A 13,706-nucleotide genomic window follows, 5' to 3' on the forward strand; every position below is an offset into this window, starting at 1 on the left:
GGAAGCGTGTGGGACACGTCTGTGTGCAGATGTGCCCAGTGCTTTGTCTTCCAGGTTCTGGCCCTCATCCCCAGGGCTGCTGTCCAGCAATCACAGAGTTATTTGGCTCCAGGGAAAATCATGACAAACAGCAGCACCTGAGGCACTAGGGTGTGATTTCTTTCTGTACACACTGCTGTTTTCCAAGGTCACGTGGAGCCTTTAGCTCTGAGAGACCACTTGAACTGCCAGCCAGTCTTCTTCCAGAAAAAACTCACAGTATAGTTTATCCTTTCCAAGTCGCCCAACTTAAACAGCAATGTGACCAGTAGTGATTATTTTCACTAATAGTTTATATTCTAGAAATTTAATAGGCACAGTAGTTACGAGCCCAAAGTTGAAGAGTTGTTTCTTGTTTGTTTTTTCGGTTTGTTAAAGGCGGACCTGATAAATTGGCTGTGTTGGTTCATCTCAGTGACGTAGAGTGTTTCTTTGGGCTACTGAATTCTGGAGTGGTCTAAAACCTCAACAAAAGCAGATTCTTCTCAGCTACGTTACTGGGTAGTTAAGGCTCCAGCTTATTTGTGAAGTCAGTTTGTATGTTACATTCCGGAAATCTGGGCAAATTTGGGGGTGGGGGAAGAAATCCAAGAGTAAAAACCTTGATAACTAAGAAATGGAAAGAAAGTGCTGCCTCAGACATGCAGATCATCCTTTCCCGCTGGGATTTCCATCATTTTAGTTCAGCTAGAGCCAGCGTCCTGAAATTTGATGTGCTTTTCCTATACTGGTAGCTTTAGTCTGACTGACTTTTTCTAAGTAAACAGCTAAACACAGAGTGATGAAAGCATTTTTATTATTAGTGGAAATGCTGGGAAGTTTAGAGGAAAAATACTTTTTCTTCACTGCTCTGCAAGAGTGGTCATGTGAAACATGTGCCAAGAGTTAGAGCAGTTTATGTTCAGAACCCCTGATGGTAGGGAGCAGCAGTCCAGACGGATTCTAGAGCAGCACCCAAGTACACGGGTGGTTAGATTCTAGAGCAGCACCCAAGTACACGGGTGGTTAGATTCTAGAGCAGCGTCCAAGTACACGGGTGGTTAGATTCTAGAGCAGCGTCCAAGTACACGGGTGGTTAGATTCTAGAGCAGCGTCCAAGTACACGGGTGGTTAGATTCTAGAGCAGCGTCCAAGTACACGGGTGGTTAGATTCTAGAGCAGCGCCCAGGTACGCAGTTGGTTAGGTTCTACAGCAGCGCCCAGGTACGCAGTTGGTTAGATTCTAGAGCAGTGCCCAGGTACACAGTTGGTTAGAGCTACGTTCCATGTGAAGACAGACACTGCTTAAAGAAAACTGCGGTGTACTGTGACATGAGGTCATTTCTCATCGCGTATGATTGTAAGAGCTCTGTGTAAAGCCGAGATGGGGTGATCTGTATGACTCCGAGGTCTCCCCCTCTCAGAAATCTTTTTTGGTTTGTGGAGTTGCCTGAATTCTCTGACTCCACACCCCCAGCCCTCTTTTTGGCTTCACAGAAACACGGTATGCCCAGCACAACCACCCCAGGATACTTTTGATTAGATGAGCAGACACAACTCTAAAGAAAAGGTGACTGGATTGTTGGATCCCTGCCCCTGAAAAAGCGACTCTGTAGTATGTATAGGTAGCTGCTGCTTGGTGTGAGAGCCAGGGAGGGAGTGGGACGTATCCAGTGACAGCAAGCGCCAGAAGGATGCCGCCTGCTTGGCTAAAAGACCCAGCAGTAGGGCCAGCTATTGTGAAGCCCCTCCACCAGATTAACAGGGACCCTTCTCTGGTCACAATAGCCATTCACGCTGAGCAGCCTCATTAAATATTCTGCCTGTGCTTCTGGCAGCTCATTAGGGCCGCAGTGAGCAATGAAGTGAGTCTGGAAAGCTGAGGGCCGGCCGGTATCAGCAGACGGGCTTAGTGAGCTGCCGATGGCTTTTCTGTTCATGGCCAGCCCTGTGATGACCAGTGTTTGCTCCCTGCTTTGCCTGAAGTCCAGGTAAAAACAGAACCAAACAAAAGACAAGCAGATGACATTTGAGGGCTTCAGGTCCTTTTGCAGAGGCTGTCTGGCAGGGGCCTCTGATTCAGAGTGCTTGCCCCCTGTAGGCCCTCTGACCCCTTTAAAGAATTGTCTGAGGCTTCTGGGGCCTTTGCTAAGCACCTCACAATGTGGTACAGGGTGTACTTGGGCAGCTTGATGGCCACATTTGGGGAGTTTGAGGTGTGGCTTTGAACTTGGTGTGGGGGGTTAGAATAGTGGATTACTCTTCTGTAGCTCATAAAATGATAGGTATAGTGCGGTAATCCTAGCAGCTAGTGCAGTGAGTTTAGTATCTATGCCAAGTTTTCCATGTGTTTGAGCAGTTCATTACTAAGCCTTTCCTTCTTAACTATCAGGTTGGATATAGGACAATAAAAAAGATATTCCGTAGCTCTTTTGGGTTCTTGCAATAGGTTAAACGTTGTCCTTGAAATCTTTACTTCTCCATGGGTTTGCGCTCAGTGCTGTGTGGTGTTTAAAGTGGGAAGACCTGGGAAAGAAGGATTGAAATAAGGAACTCCCATTGTGTTTCTCTGGACTCACTGTTGCATCTTTCTCTCTTTCCGTCACAGAAAATGTTTTCAGACAGCTCATTTCTATGTGGAAGACAGCAGTTCACCTCGCGTGGTCCCCAATGAAAGTATTCCTATCATTCCCATCCCGGGTAAGTAATCACGGCTCTTCTTTCCGGCAGGCTAATTGTTTTCCTCTTTGTTCTCAGTTACGTGTGACAGCCGTGACAAAATGTTGTTTTTACAGCCTTTTACATTTGCCCAGTCTGAGAGATCCTTAACTGAAGGTAATTTATTGAAATCTCTGCTCCTTTACAGATCTGGACAGTAATGCAATCTTCTTTAAGAGCAATGAACAACTCTGAGTTAATGTAGTATAGATTCATGTGCAGAGAAGGGAAGTAGCAGAGGAGAAAACAAAACATTAAAACGTTTACATATTTACAATCCACTTGGACTCAATTTCATTTTGACAGTTTATGCTTGCTTCTGATCCTTTTTTTTTTTTTTTAAGGCATGTTCTAAAATTTCTTACTCTGAATATAATCTATCTTAGTTCAAAAGTTTTGGTTCTTAGCATGTTTGCATTGAAGGCTTTGGATATGCTGTGTGTCCAATGTATATGTCATCTGTAAAACACTCCATTAGATTAGGGGCTGTGATGGGCGGAGTACGCTGAAGTGAATCCTAGCGAATCAATAAACATTCAGGAGTTGAGCGACCGGTTAGTTGTAATAAGATGTAGGATTTGAAGATGAGCTCCACTGTGTTTATTGAATGTCCTTTCCCTTTTGCCAGATTTGAATCCCTTTCTGCCTCTGGGTTCCATTATGTGCTTCTGAATACATACCTTCAAATAACTTAGACCTTCACCCTTCTGACATTAGTCATTCTTTTGTACACAGAGGCACTGCTTCTTCTATTGTGCCACCCTCCACACCCACAGCTCTTGCTGTCCCACCTGCCTGCTCATTCTCCTCACTACCGTTCACCATCTGATGTACTGTGTATTTGTTTATACATATTGTTGATGCCTTCTTTGTCTTCCCCCAGCACATAGTAGGCTCTCTATAATTATCTGTTGAATGAGTAAGTGAATGAATGAATAAGAAGTGTCAGGAATCCTTCCTGAAAGTTCTTAAAAGGTCCTGGCTAGGAAGCTCAGTGGTCCAGTCACTCTCTGGGTACCAAGAAGGGATGTTTCTGTTGTTTGCTGACATATAGCAGATCTTCATGGTGTGGGCTTATGGTTTGGGAACACTGATTAACCCTTTATGTGTCTGTTTATATAACATCATGAGATATTCCAGTCAGCTTCTCTCACAGAAGCTTGCCACACGGGAACAAGAGGGGTAGGTAGCAGAATAGTCTCTCCTTAAGTTGCTGTTGGACCATTCTGTGGTTGCTAAATGATTCCCGTACAGATGGGATAAGCTCTGTACTACCACATGTCCTTCTCCACTAGTCCTGGCCCACCAAGGGGTGCAGAAAACTGCACTCTCGCTTTGGGAGGAGAGGAAGCAGACAGGGATGGTCATTCTCCCACCGGCATGGAAGAAGCCGTTTAGTTGAATCTACACTATTTGTACGATCTGCTGCTCGCCAGATTTGTACAATAGCAAGAGTATACTCATTCTCTTCTGTCATCACTTCAGGTTTGGGTTGACCTCTGGAAAATGCCTGGGAGCCTCTCTGGCCTCTTGTAACTATCAACTCATCCATTGGCAAACACAGCTGCGAGGTAGCTGAAAAATTGAAATCCATTTTAAAAGGTTAAATGGAAATGGGCTGTTTTTCCTTTTTTTTTTTCCTTCTACCACTGGATTAGGAATCAGGAAACCCAGAATCTCACCCCACCTCTGTGTACCAGTCACGAGAGCTTTGGCCAATGTCTTGCCTCTCAGAGCCTTAGCTCCAGAACTTGTAAAATGAGCAGGAAGCTGCCCTCCTGGCCACATTGGGTGGCGTGTAGATCACATGACAGGACATGTGTAAAAGTACCTGGGAAGCCATAATGCAAACCAGAATTGTAACTTGTTGAAATTTTCCTTCCCACATCGTGGTACTGTTGATCCCAGCAGTCCTGTAATAATTTTAACTTATGTTGAAAATGAGGGCAGATTTACTTCTGTTGAAATTATCGGTAACACTAACCACACCCACCTGGGGCGGCCCCCCTCGCTGGGCTTTTCTTTGACATGGGCTTTAGAATTCACTGGAATCCTCGGGAAACCGGTGAATGCCACCGGCCTTGCTATACCTCTTGAGCAAGTGTCTTCAAACAGAAATGCTATTGGATGCTTCCTGCCCCGTTTCACAGCTGCCTCTTCAATTACCAAGTATAAAAACTCAGAGCCCAAAGGCATTTCCTTAAATGTACGTTTTTCTTCTTTTTAAATCAGTTTCTCTTAATTCATACTCATTGATGGTGTAAGTACACGGAAAGGAAATTTCTTCCCATTCTCCACTGATGGAGAAATCCACGGTATTCAGTCGTACCCCCTTCCTACAGGGGTGCATCCTGGAGAGTCGTAACATTTGCAGAATGAGTGACTTTCAGTGCGGTCAGGCAGTGTGATCCTCAAGGACTTGTTGGGTGAAGTTGTGAGTGACCCTAAGGTTTCTGTGTTCTTGGGTTTTCATAGATGGCAGAGCCTTCACAGGGTACTTCTGGACAAGTACGTGTATTTCACCCTTAAGTGGGAAAGGTTTACCCTGAGTGACTTTCATTCATGAGTTTTGGCTTGATCACAGTCTCTTGTTTTTCATGAATAAAAACCAGTTGTCATATTTAAGTAATTACAGGCAGTCCCCGGGCTCCTACCTGTGTGTCTTTGAGACAAAGTCGTAGGTAAGTTGGAACAGGTACATACAGTTCTTATTTAGCCTTACTTCACTGCAAGAGAAGGCCAGGAGCCTGTTTGGTGCCTAAAAGCTGCATGTGCAGCAGGTGAGCAGGGGTCGGTTCTGCCATTTCAAAGTGAGGGCACGTTTACATGACATCAGAGCTATCCCTGAGTCAGAGTTCGTAGCCCAGGGACTGCCGGTACTTACATTTGTAAAATATTTTGTAATTTAGGAAGCACTTAAACAATTCATTCTTCTCTGTATTCTTACAGTTTCTTCTGGTTGGAGCAGCAAAACTGTATCTTACATAAGAAAATTCAACATAAGGAAAACTCAGTTTTTTAATAAATTAGTGAGTTATCTTCACTCTTACAAAGCTGTCACCACCACTTCTCTTTAATGGAGACCTCTGTGGAGCCATTCTAAATGATTTACCTTAGGAATTATCTAATCGTTCTTATTTCTAAAAATAGTAGAATATTTATAAAGCTCAAATGAAATACATATTCTGCCCACTGAATCTTTTATGGTTTATCTTTGTTCAAAACCTAGTAAGCATGAGTAGCATCTGGGGTCTTCAATAGCTTACGAGCAGCCATCTGAAATACATCTACTGGCCATCATGTTCGGAGCAAAGGAGAATGAAATAAACCAAAGACACAAGGGAAATATTAGTCCTGACCACAAGTACCACAGCCTCCACCATCCAGAGCCCAGAACCATCAGCCTTTCTGACAGGGACTATAGTACAGGGTCCTGGACAGAGCAGGAGAAAAATGCAGAACAAAATTCAAATTCATACACTCAGAAATAGACCAGACTTACTGGTCTGAAAGACACTGGAGGAACCCCCGTGATGATGGCCCCCTAGACACCCTCTTAATTCAGAAGTAAAGCCACTCCTGAGGTTCACCCTTCAGCAAAAGATTAAACAAGAAACAATGCAACACATGTGAGGAACATGCTTCTTCGTTCCATTATGTATATGAGACCAAATGGGCAATTCCTGCCCAAAAGCAATGACAAGAAAGCAGGAAGGGACACAAAAAATAGATGGAAGCAGGGAACCTGGGTGGGGAAGGGGAAAGTGTTGACACATCGAGGGGATTGCAACCAATGTCACAAAACAATGTGTGTATAAATTGTTGAATGAGAAACTAATTTGCTCTGTAAATTTTCACCTAAAGCACACACATACACAGACATAAAAATCCCTAATAAGACCAAAACTGGGCTCTAGAAATATCAGTTTATTTTATCGTTTGAACTCCTCTTTTTCTACAATTGATTAAAAAAAAAAAAAGTTACTTCCATACAACCACCAGTAAACAGAACCATTACAATGTTTAAAAATGTGTGCCACAAGGTGAGATTGAAAATTCAAGTATCAAAACTGTTGGAAAATAGAGCTCCTGAGTCATCATCATAGAATATGTAATATACTCTATTCCTAGGACTTAGATCACACTGAACCTTTTTTATTTTTAGAAAACATCATCATCTAATATTTAGTGAGCATTCAGCAACTGAGTGCTTTATTTTCACCACACTCTTTAGCCAAAAAAACCAAACCTCCTGCTGTCGAGTCAATTCCGACTCAATATTGACCCTATAGGCAGAGTAGAACTGCCCCATAGTTTCCAAGGAGAATCTGGTGGATTCGAACTGCTGACCTTTTGCTTAGCAGCCGTAGCTCTTAACCACTATGCCACCAGGGTTTCCCATTTTTGTAGAGACAGTGCATTAGTGTCGCCGTTTTACGGGTAAGAAGCTGATGCTCAGAGACATTGTTTAATTTCCTGAGGTTAGGTGCCTCCGTGGTGGAACTAGCACCGGAGTCCTCTGTGTGGTCAGAGCCAAACACCTAGAAATGGCTGTGCAGCCTGTGGCATGCTGCTCTGACAGTATCTTCCTCATCTGGATGTTGCTTCATTAAATTACAGCACTGGCAAATACAGATGGACGCTCTCTTCAGTCTTCTCTGGGTTGTTGTTCTTCACCATTATCTTCTTTCCTTGGCACTGACCATTTACTTCTCCGTTAAACACTTCATCCTCCTGGAGGGAGTTTCATAAGTCTTCTGTCGATGTTTCCTCCATATCTGGAAGTCTGTCTCTCACCTCTGCCCTCTGGTCATTTTTGTTTTCTTCCTTCCAAGACAAGGGTCTCAACTTGCCCATCTTTCCTTTCCTTGAGCAAAAACAGGTCTGTGTGATTGGAATGACTTAGGGGGCAGTTCACAGACACAGTGAATGTTGAGCAAATTTAGACACTAAATCAAGCCAACTTTTGGATGATTTTGCTGTGGTTAAAATTCATAAACAGCCCTGGTCTTTAAATCCCAAAGCATAAGTGGAATGAGTACATTATGCTGACTTTAGAAAAGTATTATAAAATAGGCATGAGATTAAGCAAAGTTTGGCTGAGCTTCTGAAACTTACTCATCCCTTGGAGAGAGCAAGTATGAGAATTTTTGATAAGTTTTGAGTTAACAATTTTACTAATACCAGCTAAAATTTAGGAGTGATCGTTAAGGATATTCAGTGAGTTCTAGTTTAATGTAGCAAAGATAGTCTTTAAGGAATAAAAACAAAATATCCCTGGCCCCAGACTAACATGTGAAGACACTGGAGACAGTGACTATGGTAGCCAAGTGGAGAGTGGGTTAGCTAGCCACATCGGAGGAACTCAGAACTGTAAGAGCACTCGCCCAACGTGGACGCCCAGGGTGCAAGCAGGGCTTTTGAGGCTACCTTGAAATGCTGTAGGAGCGGCAGGGATTCTGTTATCAGGAAGGTTCTGAACTATGGTGCCTGCTCCATGTGGGATGCATGGGAAAAGTGGGATTTCCTTTTTGTAAATAAATTAAACTGTGACTTTGAAGGAGAATGAAAAGGGCTTTGATTCTTAATATTTTTCACAGTCTTTCAAAAGTAAATGTCTCCCCATAGCCACTGGTTTCCCGTTGCTGCTCTGAGAGGGTGAGGAGTGATGGAACGCCGTGCCCCAGCTGTCCGTCCCCTCACACGCTGACCGTCTTCTAAGATACTGAGATGGTCACACGTGTCTGTCCTTTAAGACCCAAATTATTTTTAACATCTACAAGTGCTTTTGAAGATCTGGTGTTTCTGACCTGGGGATATTCTTCTGAAGTAATAAACTTGGGTACTATTTTGGATGCCGTCATTAACAAAGCAGTGCCTATCTGTGTCATCTACAGATTGCATTCATGTATTATGTTCCTTATTCTTTTAGACTTCCCTTACATATCACTTTTTTAAAATTAGGAGTTAGCGCAGAAGATCAGCTATTTATAGCATACTGCAGGAGCTTCCAAATGTGCATACTGTCAGACACAAATCTCCTTATAAAAAGCCTTTTTCTGGAAATTAGAAAATCTAACTTTCTAATAAGAGCAGTACAAAACAAAATGTTGCTGCTCACCAGTAGTTTCAAAATCCGGAAGTGATTCGTGCCTCTCCAGCAGTGAAAATAAAAAGTCTTAATAATTTGAAGGTCACTGGCTTCAGCAGGGTGCCAGCACATAAAGGGGTTTTAAACATGCAGTTTAAAACCTTTGGGATTAAACCAACCTTGTTGGCATATTTTATTTACACAGAGATTATCTCCAAAGGAGATTCATTGGTCTTTTGACTATAATGAAGCCCTTTCTTTACTGACTTCATTGTGCCATAAATGAAAAGAGATCTGTTTTTATGGTAGGAAATAAAATGTCCCACCTCCACGCACTCCTTGCATCCTAAGAGTCTGGCTTAGACAAAAATCTATTTGTTGTGTCCTGACTCAGGAACTAACATCTGGATAATGTTCTTTTATTTCATATTTGCTTTTCTTCCTCAGTTCACACAGACGTATCGCCTGAACTTGGGCTCTAGGAGGCTGAGGGGCAGACAGGGTGGGGACTGAGGTCTGTTCCCTAGAGACACTGTTAACAGTACTTGGTAGCAGCCCAGCCACGGACAGGTGCGGCCTGAGCAGGACTGACCTGAACCCCCCTACTAGGCTGAGGGCTTATGTACTCTCCCTGCCCCTAGACAGATTGGGTTGTTATTTGGGGTAGAGGTGAGGGAACTGCTAAGAGTCAAGTCAACTTTATAGGGACTGGTTGTGAGTGGGTGATTCAAGGGCCCCTGGAATCTTAATGGCATCTGTGTGTGTACCCACACACTGCCAGAGTCAGCAAGCAGGGATCTTTTCTTAAACAGACCTCAAGCTAATCAACCCCAGCAGCTAAGTATCTTGGCAGGAAGGTGAATACTGTAACACGTTATTGACCTGGCATCATTAAAGTAACCAGTCTACAGTGTGAATTTTTCCAGGTAACCGAAGCTTACTCTTAAAGCCAAAACATAGCATTTCAGCCCTTTTCATTGGAAAATGTCTTCAAAAAAAAAATTTTTTTTTTTTTGTCTTCAAAGCATATATTAAATCTAAAATCTAGGGAGGAGGTATAATGTGGAAGCTAGGCTTTGGGCTCAGATAGCCGAGCCCCACCACTTGATAATGACTGTGGACATTGGGCAAACTCCTTATTAGCCTCTTTTAGCCACAGGTCCCTATCTATAAAATGGGGTGATCACAGCACCTAGATTGTAGGACTGTGCGTATAAAGCGATTAGCATCTCATGACAGATCTTAGTAAACCAAACCAAACCCATTGTTGTTGAGTCGATTCCAACTCATAGCGGCCTGCAGGACAGTAGAACTGGCCCATAGGGTTTTCAAGGAAGCAGACAGCCACAGCTTTCTCCTGTGGAGCGGCTGGTGGGTTCGAACCGCTGACCTTTTGGTTAGCAGCCAAGTGCTTGACCACTGTGCCACCAGGGGTCCTTCTCTTAGTAAGCACTTACTAAATTCTAAGCACTCTTATAAATGCATATGTTATATCGTTTAATTTTCATGACAGTCCATGAATTAGGAACTGTTATGACTCCCATTTCACAGGTGAGGAAATGGAATTACAGAGAGGGGAAGTCACGTCAGCAGTGTGTGTGGCCCCGATGCCCATGCTCTCAGCATTCCACCACTGCCTCTGGGCACCTGGCACACAGGAGGCGTGCCGACCGCGGTGGCTGAGAAGAATAAGAGTTGCACAGAGTTGCCTATGCCTATGCCCGGGCCCTCTGTGCAGCACCTCCTGTGTCTGTGCTCAGCCCGGCTGCTGATTTTCCTAACATCAAACCAAAAACTGCAGACAGGAAAGCTAATTATTTCCCTTTTTGTTTTTTGTTAGTTATTCCAAAGTATTGGTGATTTTCCCTCTGGTAGTTCTGAAGGTGCAAATGCAACAGAGGCTGAACCGAAGACTTTGGAAATAGCTTTCCTTTATGCTCAAATGCACTGTTGTTTATCCCCGTGGTATTACCTTTGTGGTCAGTGTTATTCAGCTCTCTTTTCACTCTCAAATCTCTCAGCTTTGGCCCTTTCTTCTCAGCAGAAGTCACTGTCATCAATTTAGCCTCTTCTATTTTTAATACTCTGCTTTTTTTTTTTTTTTTAATGCTCTGCTTTTTGTGCCTACAAACCTCAGTCTGATATCAAGCTTTATCAAAAGTGGTACTTAAGGACTTTTCTCATTAATTGGTTGAAATAAAAGGCCTCTTATTTACAGAGCATAATTCCAACCACAAAAGGCTAAAATCTTGGAACTAAGCATACAAAATATTATTTAATAGCAGTAAGCCCACTATTGAGGTGCTGATTCTCAGCTGAATATACCATCCATTTTAATGGGGTGATTACGCCGTAATATTAGTGGTTCCCCTTCTGCCTATTGTAAACTGTTGGTATCTGAAAATTCTAGAAGTGAAAATATTGTCACAAAATTATAACTGTTTCATCAGATTAACTGAGATACTCTCACTGCTTAATTCTTTGTTCTTCCTGGAGATCTGATGCTTCGAGGATGAAGACAAAAAGTCTATCATAGTGCATGGGAGCACAGGCTGTGGTCTCCATAGACCTGGGTTCAGGGATCAACCCTGTTACTTACAGGTTTGGACATGAAGAGAACAACCTCTTTACCACCTAGTTCTTATAAAGATAAATGAGATAACGTATGAAAAGCACTTAGCACAGTCCCTGGCAACCAGTAAGGACTTGATAAATGAGCTCATCATACTGGCTGTGTTATTATACTGTTTTCATTATATCCTAACAGTCTTCCATCTAACCTGTGTCATATTCATTCAGGCAGTGAAAATATCTTCACCTGGATTCCAGCCCACCTATTTTTCTCCATATTCCCACCACCATCACTTCAATATGGTTATTCTTAGCTGAGTCACCAAATCCATCCCTTCTATGGCGCTTGGAGCCTTCATTGTCTAATTATCAGTCACTGTCTTACTCTGGGTTCCTTACTTTCTCTACCACATCTCCTGTTAGGGAGCCCATCTCCCTAGTATTTGGCTGAGTCCTAGGTGCTCAGTAAACGTTCCATCCAGGGGTGTCCCGTTCACAGGACCCACGCGGTAGCTACTCTCTCTGAGTCAGAGCGCTCTCGGTCTGTGGCTGCTTCCTCTGCTGTACCCCAGCCTTCAGCTTACCGTTCTGTGCCTGTTCCTCAACCATGAGATGGGTATGATGACAGTACTTATCCCTTAGGGTTGCTGAAAGGATTAAATACGTGTTGGTTTCTTGTATTGTGGAGGCTTGTGTGTTGCTATGATGCTGGAAGCTATGCCACAGGTATTTCAAATACCAACAGTTTCACCCGTGGTAGACAGGCTTCAGCGGAACTTCTAGACTAAGACTAGAAAAACGCCCTGGCAGTCTGCTTCTGAAAATTATCCGATGATAGCCCTGTGGATCACTCCAGAATACTGTCTGATATAGTCTGGAATATGAGCCCCCTAGTCTGGAAGGCGCTCAAAGTACACAGTGGCTGCAACAATGGACTCGAGCATAGCAATGATCGTGAAGATGGTGCAGGACCAGGCAGCGTTTCATCCTGTTGTGTGTCGGGTCGCTATGAGTCAGCGTCGATGGCACCTAAGAGCAGCAACAGTACACAGGAAGTGTTGGAAAGCGCCTCACCCACAGTGCTGCTGATATTCTTCACGGACGATCTCTGACGTAACTCAGGTGTTCAGGCAGAAATCACACTTGATGGGGGGACAGCTTCTTACAACACACGGCCTTCCCAGGTGAACACCGAGCCGATCAGGCCTCAGCTGCAGTCCTCGTTGTCTGGCCTCCTGCTCATCACAGCCATCTGAAAATTACTTATCTGGCTCATGTTGAGAGGACAGAAAAATTCATGCAAGAAAAACTATTAGGACTTCTGCTTAGTCATTGGCTTATATTCATCTTAATACAGGGAGGAAAGATTTATGACCACTCGGCTACATTCACCTTAATTGAAGGACAAGACGTGTTAACTGGAGAGCCAGCACTGGTCAGTGCAGCGTGCACATGTGTGCCCACCTGCCTGTCTGGGAGTTTTATGACGTTACTGGTGGTGCCTGGGAACCCCGGGAGGAGGGGATGTGGCTAGACTTCCCGGGATAAAGAAGCAACTTGGAGAGACTAGTGAATCGTGTATTTCCGTGATTATCATCTCGAGTGCTCCTGGATTTGTGCTGCATCTCGCCATAGGGAGTAGCAGGCAGGCTCATCTCTGGGCATGTTGTGGCATTAGCTTGGATATCAGTTGAGCACTTTGCAGGAAAAAATAGTACATCGTAAACCTAAAAGCATTTCTTTTAATGATTTGAGATGGCCTGTGACCTTTAAAATGCTGTGGATTTTACCTTGAAAAGTAAAATAACTAAAGCTGACATTTTTGTTTGTTTCTTCCTTATTTAGAATTACAGTCTGGGTTCTTAACCATGGCATCCTAAGTTTACTGGGAATCTAAAATTTCACGCAATTGTTAAGGAATAAACGTTGCCCTCCACCAATTACACTCTTAGCTCTGCCTCTTCTGCTCTTGGGGATAGTGTTGTGTCTTCCATTTCTACACAAACAGCCAAGAACTGCTATAGTCAGTATCCCAGGGTGTTCATGGGGCTTGTCTCTTGCCCAAACGTGAGTTTTTCCTTGGGTTTATCTCCTTGAGATGCTCCAGTTTTATGCATATTGACCCCTTTCTGCACTTGATTTGAGATCATTTCATTACCGCTTGATTGCGATTGTAGAATTTACATCATTGTGGGCGCTCTGTTAACACTGTTACATCATTGTGAGTGCTCTGTTAACTCTGTTACATCATTGTGGGTGCCCTGTTAATGCTGTTACATTGTTGTGGGCGCTCTGTTAATATTGTTAC

The 13,706-nt window shown here is 43.5% G+C and overlaps 1 protein-coding gene across 4 annotated transcripts in view; it reads left to right on the top strand.

Annotated features, from left to right (window-relative positions):
• Positions 1–13,706, top strand: part of PTPRG (protein tyrosine phosphatase receptor type G) — an 823,034-nt gene that overhangs the window by 764,806 nt on the left and 44,522 nt on the right. For all 4 annotated transcript variants that reach the window (XM_049861696.1, XM_049861694.1, XM_049861693.1 and 1 more), the window contains one exon: positions 2,627–2,718. In XM_049861696.1, coding sequence (XP_049717653.1) covers positions 2,627–2,718 — 92 coding nt within the window. The remainder of the gene's footprint in view (positions 1–2,626; positions 2,719–13,706) is intronic.

Source organism: Elephas maximus, chromosome 20 (genome assembly GCF_024166365.1).
Source record: "Elephas maximus indicus isolate mEleMax1 chromosome 20, mEleMax1 primary haplotype, whole genome shotgun sequence".
In the NCBI taxonomy this organism is placed as follows: domain Eukaryota; kingdom Metazoa; phylum Chordata; class Mammalia; order Proboscidea; family Elephantidae; genus Elephas; species Elephas maximus.